Here is a 13,439-nt window from a genome sequence, read left to right on the forward strand (position 1 = left end):
ACCTTATTTAGAAGGAAAATAAGAGAAATAAAAATTAAATATATAAAGTTTAAAAAAAATACCTTTACTTTTTAAAAAAGACAATGCAAGTAAAATATGGATGAGAAATTGTAAAATTATATCAGTATTGTGTGTAAAAGTTGAAATATAGAAGATCTTAAAATATACAATACATACTCTTTGGATAAATTCTCTGTTTTTAGATAAGGAGAAAAAAAATATTAGAGTTTCTGTTCTCTTGAGTCTTATCCTCGAAGAAATTTATAGCGATATCCGACATCGACATCGTGGAGTGTGAACGATTGGACACTGAGCGATGATGACACGTGTTGTGTGAGGAGCAACGACACAAAGACAAAATACCTAAATAGTTGAGTTAATTTAAAAATTAATAATTTAAAATTAAGATAAAATTGAAATAAAATATTTATGAGTTCTATTCCTCTTCTTTACATCCTAAATTAAAGTATATGAAATTGTAGCAATTCCTCTCTTCTTCCACTCCTTAACTCACTCTATCCTAAACAAAGATTAAAATACTCCTTCTCTTTATTTATCTTTCTCTCACCGGGAATGAACTCCAAGGATTCAAATTTTGTTCTTGTATGACAATTATATCATGTGAATACTAACCCGACTGTATCTGTGGGGTAATATAAACCTATCGGTGGTTACTATAATGTTGAAAGGAATGATAGAAGATAACGGCGTGAGGCTAAAAGTTCCCAAGAACTAAGGCTTTATTGCCTGCCCTGCCCTGCCTCATAAGAGCTGGCCTGGAAACAGGGGACCTCATCTTCAATTTGTCTGCTCGACCTGAGTCACATTGGGCCCTCTTTTGCTTTACTCTTGCCTTTAGTTTGCTTTGAAGCATTGACATGGAAGGAAGGAAGGAAGGAAGGGAAGAGACCAGTGGCCAACTGGTTTTCCTTCCATCGCTTCTAAACACACGACTTTATACGAATGTCAATTCCACGTAGGGCCAAGCTCTCCGAGTCAGTTGGTTCAGTTGGATTATATTCCAACTTTTTTTTTTTTGTGTGGACCATCCTAACGGATTATTTACGATAAAAAAAAAGTAAAATTCGCCACTTCAACAATTTAACATAGTTAATTTCATAATCATCTATGAGGAAATAAATAGAGAAACTGCAATTGGCTACTACGAAAAAAATATTATCTCAACTTTATTAAAATTCGATCCTTATTCATTATAGTAAGTCTGTCTCATAATAACCAACTCAATCATCTCTCTCATTAGATGAGAAATGATTCTTTATTTTTAATTTGAAATAATAATAATAATAAAATCTTATTCAACTAAATAGAAATAATTATTACTTCATTATCAAACTATATTTCTTATTATATTATTATTTATATTTAAATATATTTTATTGTATTATTATTAATAAATATTTTTTATCTTTTTAATATATTTATTATAATTCAATATTGTCTAATTAAAATAATTATTAATTATCTAAGTATATATCTCTATCATTTTAAATATTTAAAAAAATTTACATTCATCAAAGAGTCACTTTTACACCGGATGCAAATATTTTTTTAAAATAACTTTTACACAATCTCTTCAGCAACTTTAGAATCCATCATCCCAACGGTCCTACACGATCGGTCCCATGATCATTTGTAAAGAAGTAAATCAGAAAATTGCAGTTGATCACGACGGAGGAAGGCATTGGTTCGGTTTCGTCAAGATTCAACTCTTATTCACTTTATCAATTCTACTCCGTCGTAACCAATTCAATTATGCCCCGAAATCAATTTTTACATCATCTCAATTCATACGTAAATGAAAAAGTATTTATGATTAAAATATTTTAAACTTTAAAAACTTTTAAAAAATTACTACTATTATTTTAATAAACAAATAAAATGAAAATTGCACAAATTACTGATTTGATTTATCAAAAATAAAATAAATTTATTGCGAATGAAATTATATTGGAAAAATTGTGCTCCATAATTCAGGTAAAGAACAAGTGGGCCCCATACATCGATTATACAAGTGCACTTTTTTCCCTCGTAAATGCTCTGTCCAAAACAGTCGACGAGCCAACAACCACCGCAGGAAACTTTCTTCACTCTTTTTAAAGCCCACCTCCCCATCGGCTCCACGAACCCTCCGCTCTGTGCTCTCTCATCCCACCACTTCCCGATCGCATCAGCCGTGCGGCTCCATCTCCTTCATCGCCATCGGCCATCGCCATCTCCACGGGAGCTCTCGGATGCAACGCGTGCAAGAAGATGAAGAAATCGCCCGGGTTTCAGTTCCTTCTCGTGCTTGTTTTCAGTTGGAGGGTTCTTCTCGCTCGAGTTCACTCCTTCCCTCACTACGAAGGTGAGCATGTTGTTGTTGGGATCTCGAACCAGTCGCATTTCGTGGCCGATTTGGGGGTAATCTTATAGTTACCGGTGTTCCTTGTAGTCTCTGCGCTGGTCGCCTTTAAGCGCGCTGCATTTGAGGACCCTTTCTCGGTTTTATCCGATTGGAGTCCCCTCGATGGGAGTCCTTGCAGCTGGACCGGCGTCACCTGCTCCGCGAATCGGGATTGTGTGGTTTTCCTGTAAGAAATCACAAGTAGATCTCGGTTCCCCCTTAATTTTTTTTTTCTCTTGGAAAAAGCATGTTGGCGTTGTTTCTGCATCAGAGCTTTAGATTTCTGTCTATAGTTTTCAAGATTATATTGTATTTGAGGGAAGTACAATTTTGATGACAATAGTTGTGAATTTATTATGCGAAATGAGGAACTGGGTTTTTGTTTTGCAGAAACCTTTCTGGATCGTCATTGAAAGGATTTATTACTCCAGAGCTTAGAAATCTCGGTTGTCTGCAAGAACTGTAGGTGGTTTTCATATATTCCTTCCAGTAGTTATTTGTGTCATGTGTCGTTCTCAGAAGATTGCTTGACTTTGTGCAGGCATTTGAACAATAACTTGCTTTTAGGCACGATACCGGTGGAAATAGGGATGTTGAAGAACCTAACAGTGTTGGATTTGAGCACGAATCAGATCACTGGTCCTATACCTCCTATGCTTGGAGAATTAACTGCCATAAAAAAATTGTAAGTACTTGCCACTTGGGATTTTCAATACATAAATTTGCTGGCCAATTTGAGTTTCATCGGTTTCACTTTTTTTTTTTTCTGGGGTCTTTTAGAGATCTCCATTCCAACGAGTTGACTGGTAACATACCTCCTGAACTTGGTAAATTGGAGAATCTTGCGGAGCTAAGATTAGACAGGAATAGGCTTGAGGGACAAATTCCAGGAGGCAGCAACTTAAATGTCTCTGCAACATCGCATGGCGTGTAAGTTATGTTGTTTCATTTTCTTTAAAAAAAACCCACCATATTTAGACTAGCAAAAAGAATTTTACGGAGTATGCTATTAACAAATTTCTCCGTTATCCTTGGTGGTGTGTTTTTTTATTGTGTATATATGTGTCTTTCATTTGGTGTCCTAGATGATGCAATCTAAGCATCTTCTCTCTTTATTAATGGTGCAACATTTATTGAACAAATTAGGGAGACTTGGCTGGTACAAACTAGAACCTTTATATTAGCTGCGCCATAGAGGTTAGTCTTTTTTATTACTTTTAAAAAATTAATGAAAATATCTCTTCCATTGCTCTCTTCTATAACTCTTTCATTTTCTCATTATTTATTAGTACCCTATTATATTCATCTTTAATACATCTTATTTGGATAAAATCTCTTGTCTTCCTCTCTTTCGTTTTGACTATTATGTAAATGTATCTTTCTCCTTCTTTTGTATCCACTTCATTTTTTTTACTTGAGCAAAACAATGGAAATAAGTGGATAAAAGTTAGAAGTTTATATCAGCAGATTGTTAAACTACAATATGGCAACCGTATTTGCCACCTGAGTTCATGTTTCAAAGATAAACAATGCATAATTCATGAGAGTGGGAAAAGCAAAGGTTAATTCTGTTATTCAAACTAAATTTGAACATCCATTCGAATAGTCATTCTTGGTGTATTACTACATTTGTAGTTATATATTGGGAAAAGTGTTGGAGACAAATTTTTCAGATCCATTATTTTAGAACGTTTTAACATTTATTTATATTTTAAATAGGCATGCATTTGATAGCAGAAGCAGTGACCTTTGCCATTTATCTAAGTTAACAACTGGAGATTTTTCCTACAATTTCTTGGTCGGACAAATACCATCATGTTTGAAGTATCTACAAAGGTAATAAAATATTATTTTAATTATTTTTTTAATGTTATGGTAGCTCAACTTGGTAAGTTGTCCTGGACTCATTTTCAGGTCAAGCTTCCAAGGAAATTGCTTTCAAGATAAATACTGGGTTCTGCAGCGGACTCCTCGATCATGTAGTGCAACCAGTTCCCTTTCTGTACCCTGGTTTTCACAAAAATTTAAAATAAGAAGTAAAATAAAAGTCACACAGCATAAATACTTAAACAGTTTGATAGCTATTTGTAGTTCACATGCTACATTTGTATCAATGGCATGACTAAGTTGTATCTTATTGTGTAAGCACAACCACATCTATATAGCTCTTCCTCTTGTATATACTTCCACCCTTCAAAGTGACAATACATGAGTCTTCAGTCTTCTTAAACTTTTTTTGTTTTACTATTTAACTGCTTGGCAGTTAGATACTTGGTAACCATTGAAAAGGTGGTTGGTACTTGGTAACAATCCCTAATAATCAGAAACGTTTATGCCTTTGTCAAGTAGTATTTGAAATGCTTCAGAACCGACTGCCTACAATAGGTTAATAAATAGATTGAATCACAATGCTAGGTCCAAGTGAAGTTATTTAATTTATCTTTAAATATTTTGACACGGCTTATATCAAATGAATATCCCAATCCTGGTTTGCTTTACAGTACAATCTGCAAGGAACCTTAACAAGTAATCTAGTACCAATTATCTAGGATCATGACATCAAGAAAATCAAAGAAAACAGAAAAACAAAACACATGCACTCAGACAGAAAAATCACATAGAAACTCGAGCCAAAAAGACTATTATTTGCTTGCACTTCTGTAGTTTTTGCTTTCACTCTATATGTAACAGCAATTCCTTCTATTACATGTTCTACTTAGTAATATGCCCCTTGTAGTTGATTCTGATGGAATTTCCATTCAACATGAAGTTGGACATCTTAGGAATGTTTTTTTTTGGAAAAAAATACAACACGAAAGTATTACTCGAGAATAATATATTTCATTAGATCATTGAATTGAAGCATTTATATTTTGATATAGGTCATTCAAACAAAAATCAGGCAATAGCTAAGGAGAAAGATAAACAGTTTACTGATGACCATAATAAGCATCAGACTCCACAGCAGCCAGAATGGCTTCTGATTCTGGAGGTCACAACTGGATTTCTTATACTTGCCTTCATTATCACAGGAGTTGCCACTTCTGTAAGGACTTGTAAGTTAAAAAATTCAGAGAAAATCCATTGGAAGAAAATTACGAGTTGGAAGTATGAGATGGCAATATCAATAGGTAGTTTGAGAATTCCTGACTTAATTTTTTTCTCAAAATATTTAAAAATTGCTAACACTACTGTTAAAGAAACTGATGTTGACATATTTTTTGTTTTCTTCAAAAATAGATGGTGACAAATTAAAAAAGGTTCCAAGGTTTAGCCGCATGGAACTTGAAATAGCTTGTGAGGATTTCAGCAATATAATTGGCACTTCCCCACATGGTATAATCTACAAAGGTACAATGAAGGATGCAGCTGAAGTTGCTGTTATCTCATTATGCAACTTAGAAGACCAATGGACAAACTACCTTGAGTTGTCCTTTCACACTAAGGTAGCCACAACGTTGTGGAAATTCATCCAAAGAAACAGAAGAATTTTTAGATAAAAATAAATTCTACTTATTCAGGTAGCAGATCTTGCTAGAATGGATCATGAAAACCTACCAAAGTTACTGGGTTATTGCAAAGAAACTGAACCTTTTTCAAGGATGCTGGTACTTGGTTATGCCTCTAATGGGACATTGTATGAACATTTACATTGTAAGTGAGACACAAACAGACTTATCTTTGTTAGTAAATAGATTATGGTAATGTTTTCAATTAACTTATACTATTCCTTCTAAACTCTAGATGGTGATGGATCTCAGTTATCCTGGATTAGACGCATGAAAATAATTCTAGGGGTTGCTCGGGGATTACAGTACTTGCACACGGAGCTGCAACCACCATTCGTGCTGTCTGAAATTGTTCAAATGCTGTGTATCTCACCAAAGGTATGAAATCCTTCTGAAACCAATGTGACAATTTGCTAATCCAAGAAAAATTGTAAAACTTTCCAGATTAAAACCTGTCTCTCATGATTTCTTTGTATTGAAGAGTTTTGACAACAATCGCCCATTTCATTTTTGCAAGCTAATTCTATAGGAATACTTCATTATTTATGCTTCTAGGTTATATTGTACAAACTTCGTTGATTCATTTAAGCATGGAACCAATCAATTTCTTTAGAATGGATAATGCATTAAGGTCTGAATAGGAAAAAGTTATTCTGTATATATATGTTTGTCCTTGATGTTTTACAAATTGCAGGTGTTTTTAGCACATGAAGACAGGCATTTTAGGTTCTGGTTTTATTTTCAAATGTTTATTGACTGTAAATGGTCAATAACCATCCTTTTCCTCCGTTCTCACATCATATTGTTGGATTTAGTATCCATTCTTTCCTATTTACATGCTTTGAGCAGTTCTAATTCATTCGGTGCTGGGAAAATCTGAAGCACTCATGGTGTTCCATTCCACCGGAAGTATTCCTTGCTTCTAAGGAATTATCTTTATGTTTTAATGCTCTGGGATAAATCCAATTTTGCATATGCAATGGGTTAGAACTTTGATTTGAGTTCTCTTTCATTAAGAGCATTCAGTTGCTTAATCATGAATAACTTCATGAGTTCTGTCATTTGAACTTCACGTATTGTGTCTGATCATGCTTTTTGTGTCTTTCATCTTTGCCAAATAAATCCCTCAACGACCTGCTAACTTTATTTCTTATTTTGCATCTTTGTATTAGCAGAATGGATTAAGATAAAACCTTCTTCTTACATAACTTTTGCAGTTGGTTGATTTCGAGAGCTGGAAAGTTGTTTTCTCAGAATCCAAGAAGAGTGCTGGTTACATCACCAACGGAGGTTCTCTTCCTGGACACAATTCCTCCTGTGAGCATAAAGACATGGAGATACAAGCAAACATATTTGCTTTTGGAGTGCTTCTACTGGAAATAATCAGTGGAAGACCTCCATACTGCAAGGAAAGAGGGTGTCTGATAACTTGGGTAAGCAAGAGCATCAGTGTTTTTACTCATGGAACAGTCATTGAGATCATAAACTCATTCTTATTCTTACTTCCTACAAACTTCTGATATTTGCTTGTTTGATGTAGATTAGCAACTTAATTCTTAATGAACCCTTAACCAGATCTTGCAGTAGTCAAGCTTAAGGTTGTATTCTCTCTATTCAATTACTTGATCACCTCTCAACTGAAGGTCTTTGAAACCATAACCTCACTGTATATCACAAGTTCCTTTCAGCATGGTTGGTCTTTGAAGGTTCATTTCTTGGAAATACACCAACATAGAATATTAACTTTCTTCTATCACATAAAACTATTAGAAGACAACAAAAAACAACTGCTAAAAAGATATATCCTTATCAATTTAAGTTTCACACACACTATGGCACATGTTAACATAAGCTATTTCCATGGCTTATTGTTCTTCTATGTCACTGAATAGCTATGACAATGATTTGATTTCTTCCTGATAAATACAGGCCACTGAGTACCTTCAAAACCCAGAAGAGAAAGTTAAACTAGTAGATCCAGAACTGAAAAATGTGAAGTCAGAAGATCTCACGGTCATATGCAGAGTGGTTAGCCTCTGCATCGAACCCGATCCCACGAAGAGACCATCGATGCAAACAATCACTGGTATGTTGGAGGATGGAATCGAGTTATCGGCTGCTGCCCTTCTCAAGGAATCTCCCTTGGCATGGGCTGAGCTAGCCTTGTCTTCCTAACACTCCTCCCTCCATGTCAATCCACATCACACATAGATCGGATATGCCTTGTTTCTTATACCCAACCATTTGTTTCTTCCCTTGGAATTGGATGCACAATTGTTCTTTGCCTGCTTAAGAAATACAAGAAACTGCATGGCACACAAGATTTCATTGAGGTGATGCATGTATCAAAATGAGCTGTGGATTGACATTTTATCTTTCTTTTTCTTTTTCTTTTTTGGATTCAGATTTGATCACTTGGGTGTTGAGTGTGTATATTACTATGTAGACTACCTGATAATGGAAGATATGTGGCTGTTGATTTGTAAATAATTGGGACAAATGCAAGATGAGATTTGGATAACGTTCTCTCCTCTTTTATCATAGATCATCATCAATTTAGTATTTTAAAGTTGAATTAGTTTACCATTTACTTAATTAAAAAATAGGATTTAATATTTTCACTAACCATTTTTTTTATCAATTTCATTAAACATAAGGTTGAATATTCTATTAACATCAAACTGAATTGAATTAATCAAAATTAAACTGAATTAAAATTTTTTAAACTAATCGAACCGATCGAATTTTTAAATAAAAATCGAATAAATCGAATTGATAAAATATTAGTTAATTCAATTTTGACAAAATTAATCAAAATAATTAAAATTTTTAAATATTATGATAAATTTACTTATTTAAAAATTTAAAAATTATATTTTTTATTTTAATTAATATGATTTATTTAATTTAATCTAATTTTTTTTGTTCATACTTAATTATTAAATATCGTAGCCAATTTGCATCGTGAAATTAAAATAGTACCTCGGGTCATAACTGAATTCATTACGATCTAGAATTATAGAATCTTGTCGAAGACAGATAATACTCTTATGCGTCTTGACCCATAATTTCAAAATTTAGTGACGGATTTCACCCGATATAAATATAAATAATTTTAGTTCATTTATTTTCTGCTTTCCTCTTCGCTCAAGCTGCGAAGGATGAGCCGAATGCCGTTGGACGGGCGCAGCGACAGCATGATCCGCGGCGAGTGCGAGTACTCCGGCGACACCGACCACGAGAACCTGCGGAGCACGAGACAGAGCACGATCTTGAACTCCATCGCCGTCAGATTCCTCCCCACGCAGATCCTCCCCCCGAACCCGAACGGCAGGAACCCCATCCTGTGTCGGCACCCGCCGCGCTCCGCCGCCGCCGCCGCCTCCCCGGACCACCTCTCCGGTCGGAACTCGTTCGCGTCCTCCCCCCACAGAGCTGTGTCGTGGTGCATGCCCACCACGTCCACCCACATGTTGGTCCCCTCCGGGATCACCACCTCCCCCACCCGCACCTCCTCCCGCGCCTGCCTCTGCGCGTTCGGCGACGGCGAGTACAACCGGAGCACCTCGTTCCACACCCACCCCATCTGCATGAATTCACCGGAAAATCCTTCAAGATTTGAGCTTTTTTGCTAAATTTTTTTTAAATTTATCACCTTGGTGAGTTTGGAGAGCACGGCGGAGTCAAGCGCCGCCGCCCCTGTTTCTCCGATGACATCCATGACCTCCTCCCTCAGCGCCGCCTGCCACTCCGGGTGCAGCGCCAGCAAGAGCATGGTCCACGCCAGCGCCAGAGCCGTCGTCTCGTGGCCGCCGAAGAAGAACGTCTTGCACTCGTCCACGAGTTCGCGAGTCGTCAGCTCGCGCTGATCCTGCTCCAGAAGCAGCCCGAGGAGATCCTTCCGACCATCATTTTGGGACTTCTCTCGCTTCCTCGCGTCGACGATGGCGTAGATCAGACGGTCGATCTCCTTCCCCAGCCGCCACGCCGCGTACGACTTCGCCGCGATCAGCAGGTTCCCGAAGGGCACGCCGACGAGGCGGTGCGTCTGGAACAGCATCTTCTGCATCCGCCGCAACTTCTCGAACACCTTCTTCCCCTTCTCGTCGCTCATCCCGAAGCTCGCCTTCGCTATGATCTCCGCCGCGTTGTCCGTGATGTCCTTCTCGATGTCCATCTCCGGCCGCCCCATCGCCACCCTTGCGCTCCACTCCCTCAGCAGCTTCTCCGTCGTCTCTTCCATCAAGCTTACCATTCTCTGCGTCGAGATCGCACCATATTGAACAGAGCTACCAAGAAGATACATTGATGAGTAATTGACAAGTAATTACATCGAGATTGGTGGCGGAGAACGCCGGCGAGATGATATGACGGTGGCGAGTCCAGTCGTCGCCGTCGACCATGACGAGGCCATTGCCGAACATGGGCTTCCGGTCGAGCTTGAACACGTTGGGCTTCCCCCATTTCTTGCTCATCGCGCCGGCGGTGATCTGCCGCAGGAACTCCGGGTCCGCCACGTACAAGAACGGCTCCGTTCCGAGCCAGTAGACGAACACCTTCCCGTAAGTTTTGCTCCACCGGTGGAAGTAAGGGAACACGTAAGAGTGAATATCGTGAGAGATCGAGCCTCCGTCGTCGGCGCCGTCGTCCGGAGAAGGTGGTCGCGCTGGTGGTCCTCGTTCTCCTCCCTTCTCGCTCATCTCCATCAAGTTTCCCAGAGGAAAGACCGGCGGCGGTCCGTCGAAGCCGTTCTGCCTCAGACGGCGGCGGCGCCGGACCGGCGAGAGCCAAAAGATGGAGATAGCTCCGGCGAGGAAGAGGAGGAGGAGGAGGAGGCCGACTCCCTCGGCAGCCGCCATGCTCGATCTATGATCCATGTACATAATCAACGAAGAAGCTCAGGATCACTACCAACAAACAACTAGCTCCGATACGAAGCACGAGATCTCTGCTACTGCCTGCCTTTGACTTTATAGTGCGAGAGGGTGCAATGGCCGCGTCACCTTTTTGGCAAAGTTTTCAACAATTTGATGTTGACTTTCAAGAAACTGACTGAAATGTCCTATTTAGCCGTCCAATTAAGCCCCGTAGATCCACACACGTGTCGTAAGGATTTTGTTCATTTTTGTTTCTGATTGAACTAGATACTGGAGATCGAATTCTTTTCCAAATTTTATTGCGAGAGGGCTTCATGGAATGCATGTGGTTGAAGTGTCTTATCCCATATCCCATATGATATGGTAAGTATGTAAATATGTGTTGTTTGAGGTTTCGAGTTTAAATCCTTATAGTAATATGTATTTGTTGACTGAGATACTGTGTGATTCAAGTTTTAGCAATATGTATTTGTTGGCTGAGATACTGTTGAGGCAGTATACTCTTATCAACCTAGTAGTACTGTATCTCAAAAAAATCCCTTAGAGGGTTTTTTGATATGAGACCGTATCAACAGTGGGACCGATCACTATAAAAAGTTTACTTACTACAGGTTTCGGGTTCGAATCCTCTTAGCAATATGTATTTGTTGATTGAAATGTTGTGCAATTCAAGTCTTAACAACATGTATTTGTTGGGTGAGGTGTTGTTGAGACAGCAGTATGCTCTTATCAATCTAGTGGTATCATACTTTTAAAAAATCCCTTAAGGAGTTTTTTGATATGGGGTCGTTTCGGCAATGGAGCCGGTTACTATAAAAAATTTATTTACTACAGTTTTTGTCCCCAGGGCTATAGTGCCGCGATAGGAGGCACCCGAGATTCGATCCTCATATAGAATTTTCCTTCAAATGAGGATTTTACACGTATTTTACACGTGACAGACTAAATCAGAAAACACGTGATATATAAATATTATAATTAAAATCCATCCATCATAAACACGGGGAATAGTAGGAGCGGCCTTAGGTGGCGCGGTAGGTGACTTTAAGGAGAGAATGCATGTTTGAGAAAGATCACGTGGAAACGTGGACCGCGTATTTTAAACGTGGAATAGTAGGAGCGGCCTTAGGCGGCGCCGTAGGTGAATTTAAGAAGATTTTTTCTCAAATGGAATGAAAGATTTAACGTTGACTATTTAGATTGGATCATCATCCGTATATCCTCGATTTTTGATTTATCTCGATGCATGATGCAAATTAAAAAATAAAAAATCAATTAAATCAAATTAATCGATCCATCGAGCAAATTTAAAAGTTGGATTTGATTATTTTTTTTAAATATTAATTATTTTGAATAATTCAATTCAATTTAAATTTTAAAATGTATAATTCGATTAAATTGTATAAATTAATATTATCAATTGAATCGGATCGAATTGGAACTGTATCATTATGTTATTTATATTTAAAAATCAAGTTTCAATTATTTATTTTTTTTGCATTTTTTACATTTTGTTTGTATTTTTTATTTTCTATCAAAAGTATTATTTTTGCTCATTTTAAGAATTCTTTTGATATTTTTTTTATAGGTTAGTTAGAACTAAGAAAGACGTAAAAAATCATCAAACATAATCAATTCTTCTTTTGATTAAACTAAAAAATATTAACTCAAAAGAGACATCTTAACATCAATTAAATAAATATTTAAATAATTTAAAAATTTTAAAATAATAATATTAATAAGAAGGATTAAAATTTTTCAAAGTCTTCAAAAAAATTTAAATAATATTTTTTGGATTAAGATTGAATTGTTATGGGTTATATTGAATAATATTTTCTGAATAAACTTCAATTTTATATATTATATACCCTATGAATCAATCCAAATAAACAATTATGACCTCTCCAATTTTACAATTCTTGCATTAATTTTTGATTAATTTTTCAACACCACAGGTGTGATATTGGTTTTCAAACAACACTACTATACCTGGGCGTTTCAATTATTTATAATTATTCTATATATTTTTATATGTTTTTAAATTTCTATTAAAGGTATTATTTTTTAATCTTATTATTCTTTTTTTTATCAATTTTATTAATGATGTTGATTTGAAAATAAATATCATAATTCAATTAATTTTGATTAAAAATCAAATTAATTAATACTTTATCAATTTAATTTGTTTGATTTTTATTAAAAATATCAGTCGGTTTCGAAATTTTTTTATTTATTCGATTTTAATTTAATCGGTCGGTTCGATTTTGAACAGTTTGTCATTATTTCAGTTCAGCTTCGTACAACAGCTGATGAACCGATTGGCCTTCGGGTCGCCATCGAACCGGACGGTCCGGTGCAATGTTTTGGAGGGACCCAATTTAACTTGCATCTTTGCATGTTTCAGAAAGATCACGTGGATCGTGGACGGCGCCGTCATCTTTTCTGATCGTGGACGGCGCCGTCATCTTTTCTTCTGCTGGCGACGTGGCCGTGAAATCTAGGGGGTGAGGAATAATATTACTAAATTAAAGTATGAAAATTAATAACTATGAAAAACTAATATTAAATTAAATTATTTTAAACGTTTTTATTGATGGTTATGCTATGTAATTGGTCTGAAAAACTGTGAAGTATATTTATATATTTTAG

The 13,439-nt window shown here is 36.7% G+C and overlaps 2 protein-coding genes across 2 annotated transcripts; one reads left to right on the plus strand and one right to left on the minus strand.

Moving 5' to 3' along the window:
• The first annotated feature begins 2,271 nt into the window (after positions 1–2,271).
• LOC141836482 (putative LRR receptor-like serine/threonine-protein kinase At1g63430) lies at positions 2,272–8,163 on the plus strand. The gene is made up of 13 exons (XM_074723985.1): positions 2,272–2,365; positions 2,453–2,591; positions 2,795–2,866; positions 2,946–3,089; positions 3,185–3,334; positions 4,124–4,240; positions 4,319–4,395; positions 5,287–5,535; positions 5,645–5,850; positions 5,926–6,058; positions 6,149–6,291; positions 7,131–7,346; positions 7,843–8,163. The coding sequence occupies exons 1-13, from the start codon at positions 2,272–2,274 to the stop codon at positions 8,086–8,088; spliced, it is 1,986 nt and encodes a 661-aa protein (XP_074580086.1). The 3' UTR covers positions 8,089–8,163.
• Positions 8,164–9,014: 851 nt separating this feature from the next.
• Positions 9,015–10,796, minus strand: LOC141835866 (cytokinin hydroxylase-like). Its single transcript, XM_074723260.1, has 3 exons — positions 10,245–10,796; positions 9,569–10,171; positions 9,015–9,499 (listed from the first exon to the last, which is right to left on the minus strand). The coding sequence occupies exons 1-3, from the start codon at positions 10,794–10,796 to the stop codon at positions 9,038–9,040; spliced, it is 1,617 nt and encodes a 538-aa protein (XP_074579361.1). The 3' UTR covers positions 9,015–9,037.
• Positions 10,797–13,439: the final 2,643 nt, after the last annotated feature.

The sequence above is a fragment of the Curcuma longa genome, chromosome 10, assembly GCF_044706935.1.
Source record: "Curcuma longa cultivar G26 ecotype Majalengka, Jawa Barat chromosome 10, ITB_CL_G26_1.1, whole genome shotgun sequence".
Taxonomy (NCBI): Eukaryota; Viridiplantae; Streptophyta; class Magnoliopsida; order Zingiberales; family Zingiberaceae; genus Curcuma; species Curcuma longa.